The sequence below is a fragment of the Hipposideros armiger genome, unplaced genomic scaffold (assembly GCF_001890085.2).
Source record: "Hipposideros armiger isolate ML-2016 unplaced genomic scaffold, ASM189008v1 scaffold_262, whole genome shotgun sequence".
In the NCBI taxonomy this organism is placed as follows: Eukaryota; Metazoa; Chordata; class Mammalia; order Chiroptera; family Hipposideridae; genus Hipposideros; species Hipposideros armiger.
This window is the reverse complement of record NW_017731612.1, coordinates 378,430-403,443: the sequence shown is the minus strand read 5'-3', so window position 1 is coordinate 403,443 and position 25,014 is coordinate 378,430. Positions and strand designations below refer to the sequence as shown.

Here is a 25,014-nt window from a genome sequence, read left to right as displayed (position 1 = left end):
TGACGCGTAACAGTCGGTTACCATTATGGTCGCCACAATGGTATAAAGCTGACATCACGCACTCTTGGTCTGAGGAAGTGAACATTCCCCACAGCACCGCCTTTTCCAATAGGTTCCCCATCCTAAAAGGTCATCAGTCCCAAGAGGCCCCCACCCCGTCCACGGGGCCGTGCGCCTGTCACACCCCGATGTCCCCTGTGCTCGACAGGCCTCAGCCCTCTTCGCTGTGAACAAGCTCGTCTCTCCATGTGTCTCTCTATTAAACCTCAGCCTTGGACTCACTGCCCAGTTCCCAGTTATGTGCTGGAGCTCTCGTCAGACCTGCAGCATCCAGGCTCAGAGGCCTCAGTGGTGGGGGGTCGGGGGCGGACAGCGGGAGAAACGGGGGCTTTACAAGGCCCTGGACTCAGAAAGGGAAGGGAATAAGCTATGCACTGTGACACTCACGAAGTGTATTCATTATAAATAATGTCCCATTGTCCTCATCACAGAGAAGCAGAATGTTTGCATTTTTTAAAAACTCCAAACTATGGATGATTTTTACATACCAGGTTAAAGAAAACACTATGTGTGGCCAGTCTGTCAAATGCAAACATCACTTCCTCAGCTTATCGCCTGAAAATGAAAGTCCTTGCAAGTGGTCTGTGGACGAGACGGTGTGGACACACAGGCAGCTGACAGACTGTGTGCCGTTCACCTCTGTGAGGACAGCACAGGCGGTGACAGAGAGGCTTGTGCAGAAGGGCGGTGTTACAGGACTCCACGGAGACGCCCTTACTTATGTGTCTTCCAGTCCTGCTGAACACAAATATTAGCTCAGGGGACCGAAAGCTCTGCAAAATGTACCTCAAGGTTCTCTACTCCTGGGCTACCAAGGCCCATTTCACATAATAGCCCGAAGTCATCTAATCACATCTGACAACAAATTAGATTTGGATCCATAAAGCTTGGAACTAAATACCAACTCTGCCTTCCTAATTAAAATAATTTAATTATTTCCCAAGAATGCCAGGAAGTAAATTAAATCATATTCTCTCACAGTAATCTCCTCTTTCCACCACCCCTATCCCATCCCCCAATTTTTACAGCAAAACAAGATAGAGGAGAAAGTAAAACAATTATAGACTCCGTTTCACTATTATTTTTGTGAAACTTCATCAATCCTGACATTACCACCTATGTGTACACACACACACACACACACACACACACACACACAGCTTTGATACACAATAGAATTAGAAGTGTTCAGAGCTGGAAGGGTCCTTAGCTGCCGAAGGTCACTGCTGTGAAGCTGGGGGGACAGGTCCCCCAGAGCAGGACACTTGGGGTTCACGTTCCAGTGTAATATTCCTGATGAGAGGCTAACAGTGTGTCAGAGACTCCACGCCGGAGACAGACCCACGCCTCACACACACACACACCCCTTCCTTTTCCATTTACTTCAGCATTTATTTCATCATCCGCCTCCTCTAATTTTTCTCTTAGCTCCGCTATCTCTAAAACCTCCACTAGGTGGCGCTGCCTCGTTGACCAGGATGAAAACGTTCCTTGTTTCCATGGGAACATATTCTTTTTGTTTCCTTTGCTTTTGTTTTTAACTTGCTTTTTCCGTGACCAAAACACAGCTTAGAGGATACCATTTTGGGAAAAACAAAAATTGATTCAAAAACATGAGAAGAGCCTGAGTTTGCTGGAACACACCCCCTCCCAACCTAACAGGACAAGTGAGGGTCCGACCCCCACATCACGGGGGGGAGGGGGGGGGGAGACGCTTTCCCATAAATGCACTAAACGGCTGGAAAGAAACAGTCAGGATGGTGGAAGCAGGGGTCTGGGGCAGCCGTCCAGGGCACACATCAGGTCCTGGCTGGAGCTCAGGGGGAACCCGGCTACGCGAGAGCCAGCGGGACAGTCCTCCTTGTCACCATGAACCTCTGGCTTTTCGTTAGAAAAATATAAGGGATAATAGACCCGAGTCACCGGGAGGGGCCTGTGAAGGTCACATGGTTTAGAGTCTGTGGACGCGCCAGTGTGGACACATTTGGCTACGCGGTTCCAACAAGTTATTGTGGCTGAGAGAAAGCACAAGATTCGGGGAATTAGTAAATAGTGTTTAAATGTTTTTAATTAGTGCTTACTATGTATGTATCATGCACTGTTCCAACTGCTTGAAAACATTAATTCGCTTAACATGTGAAGTTTCGCACTGTGAGGTATATACTATTCTCATTCTCATTCACAGCCGAGGAAACGGACTGACTCCCCGAAGCCCACCCGGCCGGTGAGGGGCCCAGCTCACCCCTCGCCGCCCCGCCGCCTACGAGGCTCCGCTGACAACCTGCGACGAGGGCCCCGGCCCGAGGGCTAAGGACCGGGACCGACTGTCACCGCTTCCAGCGAGAATCAAGCCAACCGACCCAAAGATGCAGCCAGACCCAGCAGAGCTGGGCCCCCACCGATCAGCCTGGGGTTCGCTCACAGCCGCCGGAAAGGCGAGGGCTGCGGGGGGCGCCACCGGGCGTCCTGCCCTGAGCACCCCCTGCCCGGGTGCTGCGAGCTCCTCGCCGCGAGCCCACGTCCGTCTGCGGGGAGGACGGACAGACGGCGCCGCCCGGAGCGGCGTCCGCAGCGCCCTTGGCAGCAGGACCTCGGAGAGCGCAGACTGTTCCGCTTGGAACCCTCCCCCACTTGCCAATTCAAAGATTCGGGGAAAGTCACTGACCCCACATTTTCACTTCCAAAAGCAGGAAGTCCTGAGCAAAGGAAATGTTTACGGTGCAACCGGATCACGTCGCTTCTCAGCCAGAAACCGTTCCACGGCCTCCTGTCTCCCGTCTCACTGGGAGCAAAGACCTCACACGGCCCCTTCTGTCCTAGAAACCACACTGTACCCTTCACACATGCGCACTCATGCGCACACAGACACACACGTACACACTCACACGCACGCGCACACACGCACACGCATGTACACACGCATGCATGCACACACACCTATGCACGCACGCACATGCACTCACACGTGCACACTCATGTGCACACGCATTCACACACTCACTGATTTTTTACATTTCCTGAAGTAGGAAGGAATAGGAGAATATCAAGAGTAACATGAACTTGACTCCCTTGATTAAATAAAGGAAAATTGTATTAGCAATTTTATAAAAGTTTTTTAACACATCATCTCCCTTTAGTGTTACATTAGGAAACTTTTGTCTAGTATGAAACTACTTTGAAAACAAACTGAAAAAGACTTTTAAAGGGTGACATTATACGTAGTTATCTGGGAAATATTTTCAATAAGTTTTCTTTCTCATTGGCCTTAAAACATTCCACTAAACCTGATTACAAACAACTTAACCCCACACCTTCCACCCTGTGTAGGCACCAGCCACAGCTGCGGACAGGACAATGAGGCTATCGTGTTTAAGACGGTTCAGCGTCTCTGCCTGATATTTTATCCTCCTCACTCTCATCAGGCAGAGGCTGACCTGTGCACTTCAACAACTGGTTCTCAGCACCAGGAACGCTGTGCCATTAGGTAGTCTTCCTAAAGATGGATTAAATCGAATCTGTGGTGCCCATGTTATCTTAAGGAGCAATTCCCAATTTTTTAGAGTCGCTACCAGCTTTCATTGTGTGATTTCATAACAACTCCCAAATATAAGGAAAAGTCAATTCTGTCTGTAAGGAAGTGTGAGTTCCTATGAAGATCAGTATAAGGTTGGGATGTAACCTGTGTGGGACGCTCGCTGGCTGATAGGACTGTCACATGACTCTCTAACCAAGGCGTCGAGGCCAACCTGCCCTTACTTCAAGAGGAGCAGAGCCTTCATGGAACTTATGAAGGTAAAATCTTTGAACTGCACTAAAATAAGCAGCTTGCAAGCAAGCTTGTCCTTAACTTACAACAAATGTGTCCCCGAGTCTTCTCTTGAGTCCCCGAGACTTCTGCCTGAGCCCTGACAGGTGGGCTCTGAGAGGACTGGCTCTGCAGGGCGCCGGGCTCCCTATTTCCAGCGGAGGGTCCTGTCCGCAGGGCCCCACCCATCAGCCACTTTTCCAGAGACGCCCCCTGTCACCTGCACCCAGTCTCTGTCCCTGGCCACACGCATGGTTCCTACTGGGTGTGAGAGCTCTTGTCACCACTGAGAGGAAAGGACGAAAGAATTGCTACAAAGTGTCAAACCTCCCGCCTGTCCCTGTGCCCTCGGTGTCCCAGCCCCAGGGCGCTCTGACCAACTCCTGGGGTCCCTCGGTTTCACGCCCTTTAGTTTCCCCCCGAGACAGTTTACATCCGTCACTGTAGGAGGCCCGCCTGTTATCCCTGTCTCATCCTTGATCACGCTGAGCCTTACTCTTCCCTCTCTTCCCCACTTACAGTCCGGCACAGCCTCCCCCCAGCTCCACCCTGCCCCCCGCACCTCCTGCATCGCCAGTCGGCTGGTGGCGTTGGGTCAGCGACACCGCACGTCAGGGGGCAGCCTGTAACTCCTCCTGTGGGAGCCCGTGTTCCTGTGACACCTGCACAGGCCGCCGCCCACCCGCCGACCACGCGGTCAGTCAGCCTGGGGTCATCACAGAGGCTTAGGCGGAGTCCACGCTGCGGACTGAGGTGGGGACACCGCGGCACACAAGACAACCAGCCTTGCAATCCAGAACCCAGCTGTCAAAGATTCACCCAGAGACCAGCCATTTGAGGATAAGAAATGAAGACCTCTCAGGGCCCGTTCGCCTGGCCAGCCTCGGTGGCTGTGGGGCCAGATGGACACCACAACAAGGGTCAGCGCTGGGCAGCCGTGGTCACAGTGACAGGGTGAACCCAAATCCGCTCAGGGCTTCCCCACAGAGCCCACTTCCCTCCGCTCCGTCATAACCCTGACAACTCGCCCTTGTTAGAACCACACACGTCTAAGGGGTAAACAGTACGTCAGCCACCTGCACACAGAGCTGTGAGGAGTGCAAACCAGCCCTACACACAGAGCTGACTGGCCAAAAGGGGGCCAGATCACTTCAGACTGGTAAGCAAAGCAGCTGCTTACAGACCTGATGCACATGGTTGCCCTATTCTGCTCTGAACTCAACGGAAAAAGCTTGCGACTGGGCACTTAAGCAACAGGAAGTTACTGTCTCACGACGCTGGAGACTGGAAGTCCACGGCCGCGGTGAGGCCGGCTGGCATGTCCGAAGGCTTCTCTCCCGGGTTACCATGGCCATCTTCTCCCCAGGTCCTCACATGGTCATCCCTCTGTGTGACTGTGTCCCCATCTCTCCCTATAGGGACCCCACCTCAGTGACCTCATTTTAATTTAATTATCCCTAAAAGGCTCCATTTCCAAATCCAGTGATATTCTGAGGTCCTGGAGGTTAGGACTTCAGTTAGGACTGAATTTTGAGGGGACACAATTCAGCCCACATAACAATTACTAGTACCAAAAAAATTTTACCCTAGATGTTTTAAGAAAAATGTATATTTTTATGCTTGACAATGGAAACATCTCAGGGCCATTTGTATTTTATGTCATAAGTGCTAATGACATTAGAATACATTATTTTCCTATTTAAAACATTTCCTAATTGTATCAGCTTAAGAAAATGAAAGGCATTTCCTCTGTCAATTATAATGACTTCAAACGTTAGTTAAAAATAAAAGCAACTGTTTTGGTCTAAAGTCCAATGTATTATTCTTTTCTCTTATTATTCTCACTATTTAAAAATGCAATTATAATCATTATGTTAAAACATAATAAATGTGCTGCCACAGTCGATTCTACCATATGGCTTTTTTTTCTGCTATTTTTTCTAATATTTCCAAAAGTGTGCACATCAATTTCTCTTCTGACTTTTTTAATCAAAATGAACCTACAAGACTATTGGGAAACCAGAGGACCCTTGTCTACTTCACAGGCTGAGGGCACAGCAGGTGCATCCCTGGTTAGTTTGGAGAATCTAGAGTCGGCCCCGGGAACCCCTGACCGTCTGGCGGTCAGGAGAGAGTTCGCTGTTCTGGAAAACAAGAGGACATCGGAATTGTCTCCAGAGCAAAGTCACATCTCCACACAACAGGTCGAAGAAAGAAGGAGGATTTACACAACACTGTGACACATCTGCCTGTTGCCATGGCAGCAAAAGGGACAACTGTCCTGTGAATGTAGGCGGTCATGACCACAGCTCAGCCAGACATGTAAGAATGACCATGATGGACCTGATACTGCAGATTACTGGTTTTTTCTCAACAAGTCTGCCAGGACAGAGTTTCAGAAAAAGCTAGGGTAAATGACTGTACAAGTGCTTGCTGTGCACGTTCAGAGAAGGAATCGCCAACGGATGGTCTCAGCTTCTGGAAGAAGCAGCAACGGGCACAGAGGACAGGGGCAGGTGGTGACGCGTGGGCAAACTGCCACCAGTGAAAAGCACAGCAGTGCAGAAACACCCCAGCTGGGAAATCCATCCCACAGGCAGCTAAGTCACTGCGAAAGCATCGTTTCAAAAGGCAAAATCCTAACTATCATTCAGATATAAGATGGCACACGTCAAAGATTTTACATATTAATAGGTAATTAATAAGAAGGCAAGTGGTAAAACTGGCTCAAAGGACAACTATACAAGCTAAATGCTGAGATGATTCGCTAACATATGCAAAAGTGGCTTATCTCCTATGTGGCAACAAAATACCATGCTTGGGGTTATCTTTTCTACAGGACAGAAACAAATTGTATTCATACTGGACAAAACTTGTTAGTATTTCTATGGAAGAGAATCACCTGCATGACGACCAGTTTTCTACAGGTTAACTTCTGCCCCCACAAAGCTGTGCAGTGGCCTAAAGGGAGAATTAAACGTGCACACCCTCTAAGATCAGATAATTCCGAGATCTGCTAGACAGCACCCCGCCCCCACTGAACAGCCACGCCAAGCTCTGACAGCGACGCAACTGAACCAGTCAGGGGCGTGCTCCTGGCCCTGCAGACCCTCGGACAACAGACACCACGGATGTTCTTTTCACGATCACAAGACACTTCCTCACTTCGCTGAGTAGGGTTCAATCCAACTGAGGGAGAGCGGACTGGTGACCTGAGCAGCCCAGGGAAGAACTTCGTTCTGTGCTCTCTGCCTTTAATTAAAGTGCTTATTATACTCCGTGCCAGCTACCTCTTCTGATAATCTCTAAAAGGTCTTCCATGTTCGTTCCACTGAGGGGGTTCCCGAGTGTTTACAGTACACGCCTCTGTTTGACTGTATTATTACAATTCTTCCGAGGTCCTTTCCGTCACCACCACCAGCATTGGGGGACTGTCCCAGGCTTCATACTGCCAGGGGTCTGCAGTTTTAAGCATTATTTTCTTCCAACCATGTCAAGTTTTCTTTGAGGATGTAATTCACACAATCAGTGGGACCCACAGTACACAGATAGGTCTTTTTTATTCACGATAAAATAAAGCATACATATGTCTAAAAATGTCATACGAGTCACCACAGCAGATGGGAAATGGATGGGTGTTATTCTTCTAAAACAGCAACAACTATTTGGGAGGTAAGCTGAACCCTGACCCCAGTTTCAGGGTAACGTAGCTGATTTTGCATTATTTGTTCTTTTCTTCCCCACACATTTCAGAAAAAAACTAGCTTTTATCGTAAGCTATTGATAATGATATTTTCACCACTGTAATCTGCAGTAGCATTTGGAATCAGTAAGCTTTAAAAAGAAGTTTCTAATTGTAAAATATAATAAATGTTCACTATATGAAAAATTTGTAGTTAAAGAAAAAAATGAATAAAAATGATAAGTACCCAGATCAAACCACCACTGACATCTATGTATTTCTGTTGCATGTTTCTATACACATGGACAATATAGCTGAAAGCACAGTGAATACATTTCTATCCCAAATTTTGATATTAATAAATAGTGGGCATTTTCACATCATTAAATTTTTTTTAAAACTACTTTTAAATAGCTGCATAATATTCCATTTCATGGATGCATCAAATTTATTTAACTGCCTCAGCACTAAATACCTTGACGTTTGCTGTTGGAGCCCTGCCGCGTGGTAGGAAGTCGGGGTCTGATGCTCGCCCCGCCCAACAAGCAGAACCGCACCCCTCGTCCAAGACCCAGTGCCCCCAGGGACAAGCGACTCACAGTTTCTGGAGATGTTTCAAGATCTAAAAGGCCCTTAGCTTTAAAACATCGGTACACACTCAACTTTTTAATTAATTTCAAAAGCATTTTTATATATCACCCTTTCAACTTTTACACCAAGACTTACAGGCATACCTTTTCAGTCGTTAAAACAGAGGTGCCACTGATGTATTTCACAACTGGGAGAGCCATTATTTTTAAATCTGTGCTGAATTTCAGAGATCATTTCCTTTTGGTCTGAATCAAATTCCAAGAATCTGGGCGTTTCATTACTTTGCTTCCAAATTATTTCCCCTCTCACTTCCAGTATCGAAGCGACACAGCGAAAGCGCCTGGCACCTCTTACAGCTTTGCACAAGAGATTGCTTCATGTCAACATTTTTGGTTCCCATTTTGTTCAAATTTCAGCAATTGGTCCTTTGGGGTATTTAAAGAGAACATTCTAATTTTAGAGTAGTCACAAGCTTTTTTTGTTCAACATCTAATTCACATTTGCAAAAGTAGCCTTTTTTCCTTTTCAAAAATGTCCAGTTCGTGCTGCTTTCCCCCAAGAGTGTGGATTAGCCAAGACTGCTATCTGCTGGGATTTTATCAGCTAGATGCTCACGGAAAACAATATGACAACAATTAGCTTAATCATCAGCCTCACTCCAAATGGAGCTCCACAGAGTTTACGTTCACTCGGCAGCTGCAGGCCCGCAGCACAAGCACGGGGCCACCGTCTCCCGCGTCACCCCAAGGAAGCGATAGCACTCAGGCATTCCTCCTCACCCCTCAGTGTCACTCACAGCCTCGACGGTGATGCTGGAGTACAAATGAATCCAATTTCCCTGATAACTTCCTTGGTCCTGTGTTACATGGACCCCCGTGTCATCACATGACAGAATACAAAAATGCCAAAATGGAATAACTGTTCACTAAGCGTCCTGATTAACGCAGCTACACCTCGTTCTGGAAGCACGTGTCCTGTGACATTTAAATCTGTGCCTCTCGGGCCGGCCGAGTGGCTCAGTTGGTTAAGAGCTCGCTCAAGAGTTTGAGCTCTGAGCAACAGCGGTTCGAGTCCAGCCCGAGCTGAGCAGCCACTGAGCTGCCAACAGGTAGCAGGATGGCTCAGCTAAAAACAAAAGACAAAAAACAAAAAAAACAAAACAAAAAAAAAAACAAATAAATCTGTGCCTCTCTAACAATAAATTCAAGTTATTATTTTCTTTGGAGTTAGAAAAACAATCTTAGCATTATGTTTTTTGTTTTGTTTTTTTTTTTGAGCATTAGAAACAACTTACCCATGGTAACACCAGAAAAAGAGGTGGCAACCTCAAATAAGATCCCTGCTCCTCTGCTGCTGCTTCTGGGGTTCTGCCGGGCTGGTGGCCATGACAATGGATGTCAGCCATTTGTAATGACAGCTGTTTTTCAGGCTTTGACCAAACTGAACCAAAATGCCACACCGGTAGCGAACTGTCTGAGTTGATGAAGTCAGCACTACTCTTTAAGATCTTCCGTTTGGTATTCTAGGTAAGCTCTTTATGAAATCTTTGCTCAAAGTAAGTCAGTCACCCACCCTGACCCTGTCACACAGGCTGAGCAGTCTTGCTACTATGTCCCGTATTCCCACACAAAGCCACGTGATTTCATAAGCACTTCAAGTGTTGGGAGGTAGTAAGAAGCATATACAGTAATACCTTGGTTTGCGAGCATAATTCGTTCCGGAAACAAACTACTCATATTGCAAGACATCGCTCGTTTACCAGGTTAAAATGTATCAGAAATGTTTGCTCGTCTTGCAGAACACTCACAAACCACGTTATTCACAATCCAAGGTTTTGCTGTATTTACATATTGGTCTCTGCCCTCCACCTGACACAGGTCCTCAGTCCCTTGTGGTTTCTGGGTGACAGTAGTGCTTCTGTCCTAACGGGGCTCCCGGGTGGGTCTGTCACCAGAGACCAAAGGCCTAGAAGCTGGGGACTCCAGCCCCACCCCATTCTCCAGAGGGGAGCCGTGTGCAGTCACTAGGAAAGCAACAGCGTCTTAAGTCATATCCCTTAGCACGCTTGGTGCCTTATTGTAACATTGTTCAAAAAAACCACGCAAATGAGACTCGAGTCTCCTTCTGCAGGAGAAAGTGCTGCCGGAGGAGTGGTGACAGCCCTGCTGGTGAGGCTGCCTAGTCCCCCACAGCAACAATGGTGAAAATGATGCCTTATCGGTTAAATAATCTTTTATCAAATTGATTCTGCTCACTGATGAAACCAGCACCAAAGAACCGTATCTATCTGCAGGTGTGAATGTGGAAGCGAGGCGGTGGCCACTTCACACTTGAGGCACATGCTGGAAAATGCTAAGCAGTGTTCACACTCGCGGGGACAGCAGGTCTCAGCCTTAAAACATAACGCACCCACCACAGCCCAGGTCTCCACCACCGAGGTCTCCACCGCCGAGGTCTCCACCGCCCAGGTCACCACCACCCAGGTCTCCACCACCGAGGTCTCCACCGCCCAGGTCACCACCACCGAGGTCTCCACCGCCCAGGTCACCACCGCCCAGGTCTCCACCGCCGAGGTCTCCACCGTCGAGGTCTCCACCGCCCAGGTCTCCACCGCCCAGGTCACCACCGCCCAGGACACCACTGCCCAGGTCACCACCGCCCAGGACACCACTGCCCATGTCACCACCGCCGAGGTCACCACTGTCCATGTCACCACTGCTAAGTAATCATGCAAGAGTTTTCCCCTTTAGAGTTGAGGAGCAGTGATCCAATTTTTCAATCTTAATTTTGCTCAATAAAGCCAAGATTTTTTAATGTTTTTCCTTGTTCTTCACACAGGGAGGAGAAGTCTCCCCTGGACAACAGATTCTCCAGCCGGGGGGAAACAGTCACAGCAGGCAGTGTGGGCTGTCTCTCATCTCCTCCCATCAGGCGGGGACATTCAGAGTGTCACAGGAGCCACAGGTCCGGTGGTGACCCCGTCACCTGTTCTCCCTCCTTCAGTGTGGGGGACCCACTTCCCTGCTCCCCTCTCCCGGTGTCCCCCACCCCCAGGATTTGCATTACATCCTTCAGGCTCTGTCACACATTTTATTGCTGTTACAATCTACTGCGCCATCTCGACCGGAAGTGCCCCCACCGTGTGCAGTGTGGCCCCAGCCGGCAGGCCTCACCTCAGCTCCAGGTGCCAAGCTCAGCTGCGTCAGTCCTTGTCTAGGCTGCACCAGGCAGCCCCTCCCAGCCAGGTGGAGATGGCCCGCTCAAGCACTGCCAGTCAGAAGGTGCCTGGGCAGCAGTGGGCTCCCAGGGACAGAGTCAGAGAGGAAATGCAGTCCGTGCGGCCTAAGCAGGGGGCACCCACCACCCGGGCTCCACCTCCACTCCTGCTGGCCGGATGACCCTCCTGATGCAGCTGTGCCTGGCGCACGGGGCCGGTGCCCTGGCAACCACATTATATGGACACCCCTCTCCTGGTCTCACGCCTACGTGAAAACCCCTGGTCACTGCTGGTCCCCCTCATACAACTTACTTAGCACCAGAAGACAAACAATCCAATGAAGTAGTGAGCAGAGGAACTAATGGACACTTCTCCAAAGAGGACATACAGATGGCCAACAGACATACGAAAAAATGTTCAACCTCACTAATCATTAGAGAAATGCAAATAGAAACCACAATGAGCTACCATCTCACACCTGTCAGAATGGCTATCATCAATAAATCAACAAACAACAAGTGCTGGTGAGGCTGTGGAGAAAAGGGAACCCTGCTGCACTGTTGGTGGGACTGCAGATTGGAGCAGCCACTATGGAAATCAGTGTGGAGGCTCCGCAAAAAATGAAAAACACAACTACCTTATGACCCAGCAATTCCTCTTCTGGGTATTTATCCAAAGAAATCCAAAACACTAATTCAAAAAGACATCTGCACCCCTGTGTTCACTGCTGCCCTCTTCACAATCGCCAAGACATGGAAGTAACCTAAGTGCCCATCAATAGAGGAATGGATAAAAAAGAGGTACATTGATACAACGGAGTATTACTCAGCCAAAAAAAGAAGAAAAGCTTACCATTTGCGCCAACATGAGTGGACCCAGGGGGTATTATGCTGAGTGAAATAAGTCAGACAGAGAGAGACAAATACCATACAATCTCACCTATATGCAGAATCTAAAAAAACAAGTTAAAAAATGAACAAACAGTAGCAAACTCATAGATACAGAGAAAAAATTGATGGTTGCCAGATGGGAGGGCAGTTGGGGGCTGGGTGACAAAGGGGAAGAGATTAAGAGGCAACATTTTGGCATTTACAAAATAGTCACGGGGACATAAAGTACAGCACAGGGAATATGGTAAAAAATATTAATAACTTTGTGGGGTAACAGATGGTTAGTAGACTAACGGGGGATCACTTCCTAAGGTATATGAATGTCTAATTACTATGTTGTACACCTGAAACTAACATAATATTGTACACCAATTGTAGCTGAAAATTCAAAAATAAATGATAATAAACACATTTGGTTCCTGTACACTGTCATTAGCCTGTAGCGTTAGAACACCATGCTCGTGTTGGCACCGCCACTCAGATCTCACGTGACAACGCCCCAGAGCTCTGTCCGCACGCCACTCTCTGAGGGCCCTTAATGTGATTCCACCCAAGACAGCGCTCTGCTCTTGGCGTGCTCTGCCCTTAGTTAGAGCCCGCAGAGGGCGAGTCCACGCAGAGCCGTGTCACACCCCAGGATCCATGGCATCTGATAACACATCCCAACGACGCGACGAGGGGATCACTGCTGAAGCGACTTCCTTCTGTGGGCCCTCAACGCGCACACGGAGAAAGGTCCCCAGATCTGATGGGCCCCACAGCTGTGGGGCTGTGCTGGTGGCCAGCACTCACCATTATCATGGTTCCCATCTTTGTCTCCTGTTAACCAAGTATGGTTTGTTCATTCAGCTTTTCACCCAACTGAGGGTCTGTAACTTTACTAGAGGTTTTATCTCTCATGGATTTCATTTAGCAGAAAATAATGATAAAATGTGAAGTACTGGTAACTAAAGAGCCATGCGATTGAAAACACTCTTCCTCAGGGTTGGAGGAAGAAAAACAATCTCTCTCTCTCTCTCTCTCTCTCTCTCTCTCCCTCTCTCTCTCTCTCTCTCTCTCTCTCTCTCTCCCCGCCTCTCTCTCCGACCCCCTCTCTCTCCCTCCTTCATTCTCTATCTCTTTCCTTCTCCTTCTCTCCTTCTCTTTCTCTCTATCTCTACCTCCAGCTCTCTCTCTGTCTACATCTCTATCTATACACACACATAATCTAGGGAGCTTATAGCGCAAGTGTGCGTGCTCCTGCCTGTGCTATAAGTCAGTCACAATCCGTGTTCCTGAAGATACAGACCACATGGAACTTGAATGTAGATTTATGGTAAGTGAAACTGAGGGACGCAAACCAGAACCCTACATACATTCGTTATGGGGAGAAAACCCTAATTATGCTGATGTTTTCTGCTCGCGGTTGACAGGTACTGTACTTTGTCACTCCAGCACATACGGTCTTTTCTACCCTGGGGATGTCCCTGTGGCCCTAATTTCAGTCCTCGGGGGTAACATTGACAAACAGCAGTCAGTTCATGTCAGTGCCCCTCACACGACACCTCACGGGACATTGCGGCACAGCCTCCGGTCTCCAGGTCAGCTCTCAGCCTGACTGTCCCGATGGCACCGCTGTGTGGCCCGGTTCTCAGGGTTCTTACCTAACGGAAAAGCTCACCTTCTCTTCCCACCCGTAATTCCAGACGGTTCTCGTAATCATGTGAAGTGAGCAGGTCCATTTGTTTGTGATGGTCACACAGTTAGTCAGCAGCGAAGCCAGAACCAGCCACATCCCGCTGTGCCATTTCCTTAGAAATTCAGGCATGGTCCCTTAAAGTGTGCCTGTGTGTGTTTTACTGCCTTCGAATACACGCTCACTGACAAAAGATCCAAGCGCACAGAACGTGTTCACACAAGCAGGTCCGCCCAGCCCTCACGGGGCCCAGGCACAGAAGGGGCCCCCCGGGGTCCCCTGTCCTTCAGGTCCCCCCACAGCTGCGCCAGACACGGTGACGGGAAGACGGGCAGGCAGGCCTACAGCGCTACACCTTCCTTTTTTCTCTGTTTTCTTTTCTTTTTTACCTTGGCCATCTTTCTATCCCAGAACACGGAAGTTTATTCATTATTTTTGAGAAGCTCTCCACCAGTCCACTCTTTAAAAAATGGACGTTCTCTTCTAATTTGTCTATTTTAAGCCATTAGATACTTTGCAATGCCCCAATGTAACTGAACATTTTTACAAAAAGTAAAAATCAAGCAGTTATATTTCAAGTCAGTCAATTCTTTCTACTGTTTTGTATGATATATTTTTAATAGAATACTTAAAAATATGTATTGGGTTGTTGGAAAAGTCATGACCCATTTTTGCAATGAAAAACAGAAAAATATGTCATGACTTTTCCGACAACCCAATATATTTGAATTTAAAATCTTGGTCAAATGACTTAAAATTGCTATAATAATTAGTTCTGAAAGAACATGTGATCAGCAGTCCGTATACATTCACACAAATGTAACACATATAGTATACGCTAATATTGATAATACAGAACATTTCATGTTCTGCCAATATGCAAATATGCCAAAATTTTCCAGAACATTCTTGGCGATAAGCTTATCTATACTGCCGGGTAGCTTATTGTTCTGTAATGTAAACAGTTGGTTTGTCTACTTAGAAAACTGATGGCATTAATGGATTTCATAATGATGAAACTACAGCAATAAGTAGCCAGAAAAAGAAAAGATATTGAAATACAATTTTTTTACTTAAAAGGCAAATAGCAAATAATAACCAAAAGTCTTCAAATTATAAACCCTGTGGCTTGGGCTTCCGTTAATTATGATAAATTATTTGGGGAACACAAATGGCTATTAAAACTTTTTTGAAAGAGGCTAAATATAGATTTTTCTTTCAACATTTCCCAAACGTTGCTTCTGAAATCCCTGAGCAGTCACTTGTCTTCCTAAGGTCACCGCTGAGACAAGACAAAGCGTAGTCAGTCTCCCGCAGCCCCCCTGCCCTGCGCTCCCAGGGGCACAGCGTGTGTTTGCAGCCCCACCACGGCCGGCCTGTGTTCCTGGTCCAGCGCGTCAGATTTCCGCCGCAAAAGAAGCTGGTTGTTCCAAGTGCCTTTTTATCCATCTGAAAGTTCCCATTCCCTGTGCTGGCGGCCACGGCACCCCACTTCCCCGACAAGGGCTCAGGTGTGCCAGGAAGCACATCGCTCCCGGGGGCGCTTCGGGATGTGAAGACACAGCCTCCTGCAGCAGCTGTCAGGCTGGGCCGCACACCTCAGGCCGCACCCGCCTCCTCCCCCGGGGCTGCACCTCGCCCCCACCAGGCCTGTGGCCACACCACTTCCTGGAGAAAATGGAGCAGCTGTTGACAGTCCTCTCTCCCCAAGCCCACAGCCTGTCTGTGACAGCAGCACCCCAGCCATGGCCTGGTGATGCTGGGGGTCCTCCGCCCCTCCGGGCACTATGCCCCCCAGAAGTCAGCCCCCAGCCTGTCTCGTGCACATCCAAATGAGCCCGAGTCCCTGTCACCCCGTCAGCCCACTGCCACCCCTCGCCGCTCAAGCCCTGGAACGGGTCCTCTGGTCCTTGTCACACTGCAGACTCTGCCAAAGCAGGCTCCTTTACTGTCACCATCTCCGTCACCACATGTCAGACGACGATTCCCAAAAGGCACCGCAGACCTCTCCTGTGAGCGTCCTGGACACAGCGATCCAACCGCCCACCTGGCTACACGTGGGCGGCTCCCCAGACTGTCCAGCGAGGCACACAGTGTGCAACACGCCGACACGACAGACAGACGGGGCTGCCCTTCCCGACGGCAGCCAGGTGCTGGGAGAGCCCTCGGCATCAGTGTAAAGGAAAGTGTGCGCCTCTCATTTAACACTCACAAGAATAGCCTCAAACTCACAAAATTATGCTAAATTAACTGCCAGCACCTGAAGAGTATCAGCCTTTTGGTGTAAAATCATTTCCCCAACTTTTTCCAAACTTCAGATGAAACCTCTGCCCTCAGGTGTGCAAGATCCTTGAGAAAACTCAAAATGAAATTAGAAGGTTTTAACGTTGTAATCTTATCCACAAGCTTGTCCTCCTTCTGCGTCCCACAACAGGGACGACACGCAGTTCGCTGCATCTGAGCAGCACTGGCCTGTGTGATGACCACACAGCTCACCGAATACGTCCCAGGGCAGCCGTCTCCCCGCAACCAGGCCAGACGCCTCCACGGTGTTTTAAGGGTTTCTTCTAGAGAAGGTCCCTCTAGATTCATGGCAGTTTTAAAAAATCAGATTTTCTCAAGCCATATATGTGAGAGAGCTAAGTGAAAGAGATTTCTGTTCTGTTATTTCTTTAAGTAGAGTATTCCCTTCTCCGCTCCCTTCCCTTCATTTAAAAGTGTTTTCATAGACTCTAGAGAATTCTCCACATGCATACAATCTATCTGATTATCCAGAACCAAATCCTACCGAAGCGCTTATGGTAGTCACTTTTATGAGTAATCCTGAAGATGATGTTTTGGTCACAGAAAACGGCCCTCAGCCCTCAGAGGAAACGGGCGGCTTTGCATAGCAGCCGCCGAGTTTGCCAGGTGGGCGGCTCGCAGCTCAACCCCGGCCCCCCGGTTCCCACCGGCTGGTCTTCCCATTCCCACATAATAACACTGACAACAACTTCCTAGACAACAGAAACACAAGTTCCATCGTATGCTGCCTTGCTCATAATTATTCTTCAAGCTATACCATCTCCAAGTCTGTTTACACATAAAGAACTGTTTTTACAGAAATATACTTAATTACATTCCAACCGCTGTGTCTTTTTATAGGGTTCCTTTTACAGTAATACTAAAATGCCAAAAGTACCTTTTGTAACATGGTTGTCATGTGAAACGTCAGCGCTTCATGTCCCAGTGCAGCTACTTACCTAAAAGAAGAAAAAAAGGGACATAAGTTGGAGATTGTTTCAGCTGGTCATTAAGAGCAGTTTTCACATTTCTACTGACAACAGGTTCTTAGCAGGCACTGGTAAGTTACTTAAAATAAAACTGTTGCTATTATAAATGCAAAAGAGTAAAACAAAACATGCTTTTAATGTTTCAAGAGCTCAGGAAAAAAGTAGGCAAAATAGGGTAGGTGAAAAGATAGAAAAATAATATATAAGAGGGGCAGATTTAAGAAATTATGAAAACGCGCATCTACTCATGAGGAACTTGAAACAACACGAGGTTTGCGATGGCTGCAAACAAGCCAAAGGTCCGCGTTCGTAGTTGAGCAGTGTTTTTATTGGTTCAAGTTCAGTGTGTCAAACTGCGTTTCGCCGACACACTTTCATGTCCTACATGAAAACTCGCATAATCTATATCAAAACTCTTATTAAAAGCGTACAAAAACAGTAAAAGAATTTTAGGGAGAACAAAAATCTCTCTATTCCACTATCTGAACTCGACACTGTTTTTATTTTTTCTAAGAATATGAGCACGTGCTCATTTAAACAGGTAAATATAAACCCAGCATGAGCGTGATACTCCTATAAACTTAGCACATACACCACCACATATACAAAATATTAATTCCTTTTTCACTCCTGATTTTATATAATTATATTCCATTTACTGCCCAGTGTTCGTGCATGCCATTTTAAATGTCTGCAAATCTGTGTACTGAGCTGTTGTTTACTAATTTACACAGCCATTGTCTTTTTAATACTATTCAAATCACTGTCAAATTTCTATAAATAGTCATCTAAGCATGTGCATCATACACGCGTCCCTTTTACCCCTTCTCAGCTCCGCTCCTCTTCAGCGCTGCTCTTGGTGATTTACCCCGTCCCCTATCCTGCGGTAAACATCCTCCGTCGTTGCTCTTTTTGTTTTCCAGAATATCCTTTTATATTCACGTCTGTCTTCTCCAATTGAAGCTTAGTAGCAATTTGTTGAGTTCCACTCATTCAAGTCCAACCAGACTTATTAGGATTGCATTCAGTCTATAAATAGACTTGATAAAAAGTGACATCCCAACAATTGTTTGCCATGTCGTCCATCTCTTGTTCAAGCCTCCCTTTCATCTCCCGAAAAAGCATTCCTGTTTTCTTTGCATATCCATACACGCAGCTTGCTAAGCTCATTCTTAAGTATTTAATACATTTTATTGTCAACAGGCCTTTCTTTCTCATTCTATTTTCCCTGACGTCCATCAACACCATTAATCCTGCACTTTCACGTTGTTTATTTTTTAGAGTTTATGGGCCCTTTAAAGTCGTGGGCATTTCTCTGGCTACAGAACGTCTGAGGCTCTGAGGAGATGCACGAATCTTCCCGAGGAGCCCACTGTCCACGTCAGTGTGACTGCACAGACAGACATGACGTGAGGGACGCCCAGGGTGGGTGGTGGAGAGGGCGCCGGGCTGACTGAATGGGCCTCACACGCGACAGCCAGCCCTCGTCACCTGGGCGACAGGGGCCGCTGAGCATCAACCTCAATTGTCTTCCTGTGACTTTGGAGAAAACGCACTGCAGTTATACCCTTGGTTTTCTCGGCAAAGCTTTTAATGTGTGTCTGTGCCTTGTGGGGGACAAGTCAAAGGGTGTGATTTGGGGTTCCCAGGCAGGGCCAGTGTCAAGGCCGGTCTTGGCCCCCGGACGCAGCACATGTGCCCAGGTGAGGCCACCCGGAGGTGGCGGGATGTGAGGACACCCGTCCCTGCACGGATTCGGCACCAAGATGGGTAGGCGTTACCATGGCCTGGCGGGGCTACATCTAGACCTCACGGTGACACTTCTGGGCATTTGTTCACTCAGTGTCACCGCAGTCGTGGGAAGCATCTCACACACGGAGCCCCTGAGGACGGGCTGCGGTGAACCGTCCGAGCAGGTCCAGGCCTCCCACCTCCGTCCCTCTGATGCTGTCAGCGCTCTCTCCTCCAGGACACCCAGCCTCCCGTGTTCATTCCGTCCCTGCAATTCCGGCTTTTCAGAGGATTCTAAAGATTTCCTGTCAATCTGAAATGCCTAAGAAGAGTCTTCTCAAACTGACTTTAAAACTCAGGGAACAATGTCTGTAATCTTGACACTGTCATCAAAAGCCACATATCATCTCTGATCCAAAGTCGCTTTTCCAGCATTAAGTGTCACGACTTCCCTTCCACGCATCCGACACCCAGATCAAACGCGCTGCTTGTCCCCTAGCTCCGTGCTTTGTGTCAACATAGCTCATTTTTAAACATTTCCTTACAAAAGAAATACCTGCCCATGCTGGTCATTTTCTGGGCACCCTTGGCCTCCTGGCCACGTCCCTTCCCTGCCCCACTCTCGTCCTGTGAGCCCAACCTCCACAGACCGTCACGCAAGCTTTCGGCCCACTGTCAGCCACCTGGGTGTGGCCAGCAGGACGCCACCGTGCGTGTGGCACCAGAGAGCACACCGCGGACCTGACTGCTGTGGAGAAGGGACAGATGGGACACGGAGCGAGGGCAAAGACACAGAGGAGGCACCACAGAGAGAACAGACGGAGCGCAGGACCACGGGCTCCCGGAAGACCCCGCAGAGGCAGGGTCCTGGGGCCACAGCCGTGCCGTGCCAGGTCCTGCAGGCAGATGCAGACTTCGTTTTGCTGGAACAGACACCTGAACAGCCGCTCGCCGTCTGCTCTCTAAAGAAACAGCGGCTTCCTCAATGGCCAAGCGTCAGAGAAGCTCAGGGACAGGGACGCAGCCTTGGCTGTGGGAGACATGACAGCAGTGAGGTCAGCCCCGGAGAGGGCGCAGAGGGCGCGCAGGCCCGGGCTGAGCTGTGAGCTGAGCGTGCTCACACTGGGGGGATGGGGTCTGCTCCCCCAAAATGGCAGCTAGACTCAAGTGCGGCTGACAGTAAAGGAGCTGCCCTGAGGGCAGGCGCATGGCCGTGGCTCCCAGCACTGAGGGAGGAAGCCCCCGGTGACGGGTCAGGCTGGTGACATGGAAATGATGGTGACGAAGGCGGCGCTGGAGCCCAGCATGTCCAGGGTTTTCCCCAAAGCAGCCGCTCAGTGGCAGCCAGACCCTGGCCAAAGCCCCTCCCCTCGGCATGTGCGAGGTCCTGACGAGACCCACGGCTGTCCGCTGCACCTGCAGCAAAGGGTCCCGCCGGCAGAAGCCGCAGCCATGTGTGCGGTGCCCCTCGGTCCCTCTTCCCACCCTCTCTGTTCTGTTCCGGTGACAGCTTTCCAACACAGAGGTTCCACCTCCCAGAGCTGTTGCTTACACAGAGCAAAGGGCTGGGCAACAGGCCAGATGTAGGAGAAATGCACGTGGGCCCTGGTGAGGGACCGGTTTCGCTGCACACAACAGTCCCAGTCTGTGGCCTGTGTCACACGGAGCAGAAGAAATAACTGTGACAGTGTGCTGTGGGCCCGAGCTGTGGCCGGACAGACATGCAAACGGCTAAGCTCCCGGGAGCCAACCCCAGACTTTGGTCAGAGCTCCGCTCGAGCCCAGCAGTCCTGCAGGCCCTGCAAAGCCGCCACAGTGGGTCTGTTCCTGTTAGGGTTTGGGTACTGTCACCCATCATGGTGACAAACGCCTATGATGTGTGCTTGCTCAGACAACATAAGTTTGACTCACAAACACAACACAGTGCAAAAAAGCAGAGGCCACACAGTGTCCCCACACACAATGTCCCCACACATAGTATGCCTGCACCACAATGTCACCCGACCAAGCACTGTCCCTGCTGCAGAGTCAGTCCTGTAGCTCAACCCTCGAGTCCCTGCCAGCGGAGGACTCTCTTTAAGCTGCCATTGTCCAGTTTGGACTTTGGAACTCAGAAACTTGGGAAGGCAGGTCAGCCTGATGCTATGCCTGGTGTGTCATTGTTGTTGGCATTTTTTCTACATAGGACTCCTGCATTACTCTCTAGTTTGGGGACACATTCGGGTGAATGTCAGGCAGAATTTCAGGGTGACTGGACGATGATGCAGCTGTTCACTCAAGAAAAGGGGTCCGCTGGGCTCTTACGGTGACCGTCCTCTCGTCTCGTGAGCGCCCCCCGAGCACCCAGGAAAGCTGCCACCCTGGCGGAGGAGCCAGAGTAACTTTCTGCCACTCGGGAGAAATAAGTGTCCCTCGTCCCCTGGAAGGTCATAAAATCAACGGAAACGCAGACCTCACCTTCACAAGTGAATGAAAATTCCTTTTATAAACCCGACTTTGACTCTCTCCTTTTAAGCTGAAATGGGCTTTCCTGCTCCGGTCTGTGAAAGCCGGGATTCAAAGGTGTTAGGGGAGTCCCCAGTTCTCCCTAAGTGCTGAACTGAGGTCCCCCACTGCGGCTCTGGCTCATGTGTCCATTTTCTGCCACCTGAGTTTCACCAGACAAGCGGGATATGACAGCAACAGCTCTAAGTGGTTCTGTGCTCACCACAGGAAGAGCTTCCATCAGGAAAGTGGGTTCCAAGAACTGGGGAGAACTAGACGCCCTCAGGCTGGGTGGGTCCAGCACGTGCCTCGTCTCGCGCTTTTCCATGGGGACTGGCCTCAGAAAGCCACCACAGCAAAAGCATCTGATGTCACCCATGCACGTGTGTGCACTGGCCCCGCCAGGCACCCAGCGAGTGACTGCAGAGGCAGACGCCTGTTAGCCATGGGGACTGATGTGTTCTTAGTAATAAAGGCTGTAAACTTGATTGTTTCATTAAGTTTTCATGTTCCATTTTGTCCTTTTTTTTTTTTTTTAGATTTTATTGGGGAATTGTGAGAGTAGAACAGCGCTGGGGAATCGGGGAAGGGGAACAGACAAGTTGCTGTCCTTTTTTTTGTTCTTCAGTTTAGTTGTGGAGGACGTTGCTTCACCGGCCCATGTTGGTATTATCATTGTGCTCTTCCCGGGTGAGGCAGATCAGTCGCCGGCCACTGCATGGCCACTCACGGCGGCTCACAGCAGCCCCACTACAGCCTACACCGTCACCGGCGACTCACGGCAGCCCAGCTCCAGGTCGAGCTGTTGTTCACCATCTTAGCTGTAAAGGGCGCAGTGTCACTGGCCCTCATGTGGGATCCAAACTGGGGCCCTGCTGCTCAGAGCTGGCGTCCCAAGCCAACTCTTAACCAACGCGCCTCTTGGCCAGCCCCATTTTGTCCTTTTTAATGCCCTTCTTTGATTTTTCATTATTTTATGTTTTATGGTGAAATTGCCTGATGGCCAAGAACCAGAGAATACATGCAAAATTCAGAGTCTGATAAAAGGTAAATATTATGAAAATGTTTCCCAAGGTTTTTCACAGCAAGTTAAGGTCTAAGGGGTGTTACCAGCCACACGCACGGCAACCCCTCACGCCTGCGAGCACCTTATCGCCTTTCTGTTAACCCAGGCAACAATCCTGTGAAGTACTATCATCTCCATTTTATATCCGAGAAAACTGAAGTTCCAACTCCTATGCACATTCGCAAGATTAGAGCTAGGATATCGGAAGGGATCCTAAGGAAACATGATTAATTAGGTTAATAAAGACTGTCTAATTTCAAGGGCCAAATTTTCCTGCCACACCAGAGCTGTCTCTCTTTCCCGAGCATATAATGTCAGTACAGTCTTTGTGCAAACGCCATTTGTCTGAGGGCCCCTTCCTTCCACCCGGAACCCAGTTCCAGGGGCCCAGAACTCCCACGTCCCACGTCCCACCCCGCCCCCCACACCCCCGCCTCCCACCGCCTTAACCACCTCCCCAAACATCTCTGTTCCCTGGTGTCTCTTTGAAATGCAAACTATCTTGGTCACACGGATGCACGGATGCACTCCTCTGAGCATATACACCTCCATTCGTTTAATAAGTGCTCACTGAGGACTCGGTACGGAATACGCCCGTTACTTCTAAGGACCAGTGAGGCTGTGCTGCCTTCACAGGAGCCTCGGGCAGCAGGCAGGGTGCAGTGACAGGAGGCCCCTTCTCTCTGTGTGACAGACAGCACATAGCACTCCGCAAGCGTTTACTCTGTCATTGCTGTTTAAACACGTGTCACGGTGTTTAAAATCCACAGTGGTCCTATAAACCAGGTCCCGACAGTGTTATTCCTGCTTAATAGATGAGGAGGCAGACGCAGTGCCCAGGCATTCTGACAGAGTCACTCGGCTGGTGAATCCTAGAGTCAGGGTTTGAACTTGGTTCTGTGCAGGAGCTGACATCCCTAAGTAAGCCAGGGTTGGGTTTTTTGGTTATGATTCGGGCATGTGAACACCCTAATTTGCCTGGGATAATTCTGGCGTAAGCCTGTTTTCCCAGAATAATTCATAGCACCCCTTTCACTCTCAAAAGTGTCTTTCTTTAAAGAATAAATTATATTGTCACCCTGCTTCCAATAAAAGAGTAATTGTTTCCTGGACATGGCCGGCCTAGAGAACAGCACAGGTTATTAACTTGGATTTTACCACACATAAGCAGATAAACTAATTCTATAATGTATTCACTGGGACACAAAGGGAGTAAGGAAAGGAAGGAAAAACAAAAAGCTGAGAGTCAATAGGTCTTGATTCGAGAGCAGGCTCTACTGCTGATTGGGTGCGTGACACCAGCAAGTCACACGCCTGTCAGTTAAAACAGCAATTCCAAAACAAACAAACAACAAAAAACACCATCTCCCAGGGCTGCAGTGAAAAGTAAGATTTATAGGAAAGTAGCTGAAACAGTAACTTTACATATGGAACATGATAAGGTCTCAAAAACATTGACGCCTAGCTACTCTCTGGCTCTCAGCTCCTCTTACGCTGCCCGTGACTTTTCCACAAGTGAAAATGAGTTCTTAGGGGCTGACGCAGCCTGTGGAGGGGCACCTAACAGGACAGAGCCAGCAGGCATTCGTCACTAATTCCTGTCACCCCCGTATCGTTCCGCTGCAGCACTGGGCACTCGGTACGACAAACAGCCCATTCCTTGAAGGCACAGGCTGACCCACAGCCCCGCACCCGTGGGTGCAGGCGGCCTGCCACGTGGGGACACAGCACAGCCACACTTTGGGTGCTGACTTGTATTCTCAAATCTGGGACCTCAAAGGCCAAGGGGCCAAGTTCGGGACTCACCTTGAGGGAAGGGGAGAGGAAGTGGCAGGGCAGCAAGGGGGCGGGCACCCTTCCCCTCCCCCGGGCTGGCCAAGGAGGGCTGTGCCCGCACCCGCTGGGCTGCGTTCAAACGAAGAACAGAAGTGGCAGCGAATGGAGGGTCTAACCCCGTTCCCGACCCACAAGCAGCACTCCTTCCACGCTCCCCACGCCTATTTGCTTATCGTTTTTTAAATTGTCTCACTTAGAGCATGGCTCACTACATAGTAACAAGCCACGATGCTACAGGATGACTGTTCCCACTTAACAAGCTGTCAAGGAAGAAACAAACTGACAACAGTGCTCCGCTGAGGAAGTGACCCCGATCCTGGAAGGATGTGGGCGCAGCCGGCCCGCTCAGCCATGTTGTAGGAGACTGTGTTTCCTGAAACGCAAATCCTTCACTCAGTGACATCACCCTTTTGGACTGAGCAGCTCCTGACAGCTGGGGCATGAAATAAAGACCATAACTCAGTTTTTTCCAAGAGAAATTACTACATAAGCCTGTTGGATCGTGACATGCTTTACAAATGAATTAAGAAAGTCATGGTGTACTTTCATTTCTCGTGGCAATTTTGTTCAGTAGAAATAATTGGTCATTTTTTAAAAGAATAAATTAGAAACCCAGCGAAGAAAGGGAGGACAAACAAAACAAAACAAAAAAAAAGAAAGGGAGGACAAACAGAAAGATATAGTGAGAGCAAAAACACCTAGAGG

At 49.0% G+C, this 25,014-nt stretch overlaps 1 protein-coding gene across 1 annotated transcript in view; it reads right to left on the bottom strand.

Moving 5' to 3' along the window:
• The window catches only part of ANK2 (ankyrin 2), a 284,146-nt gene extending 266,984 nt beyond the window's left edge, over window positions 1-17,162 (bottom strand). The window contains exon 1 of the mRNA XM_019656561.1: window positions 17,102-17,162. Coding sequence (XP_019512106.1) covers window positions 17,102-17,122 — 21 coding nt within the window. The 5' untranslated portion in view covers window positions 17,123-17,162. The remainder of the gene's footprint in view (window positions 1-17,101) is intronic.
• Between the last annotated feature and the right edge of the window lie 7,852 nt (window positions 17,163-25,014).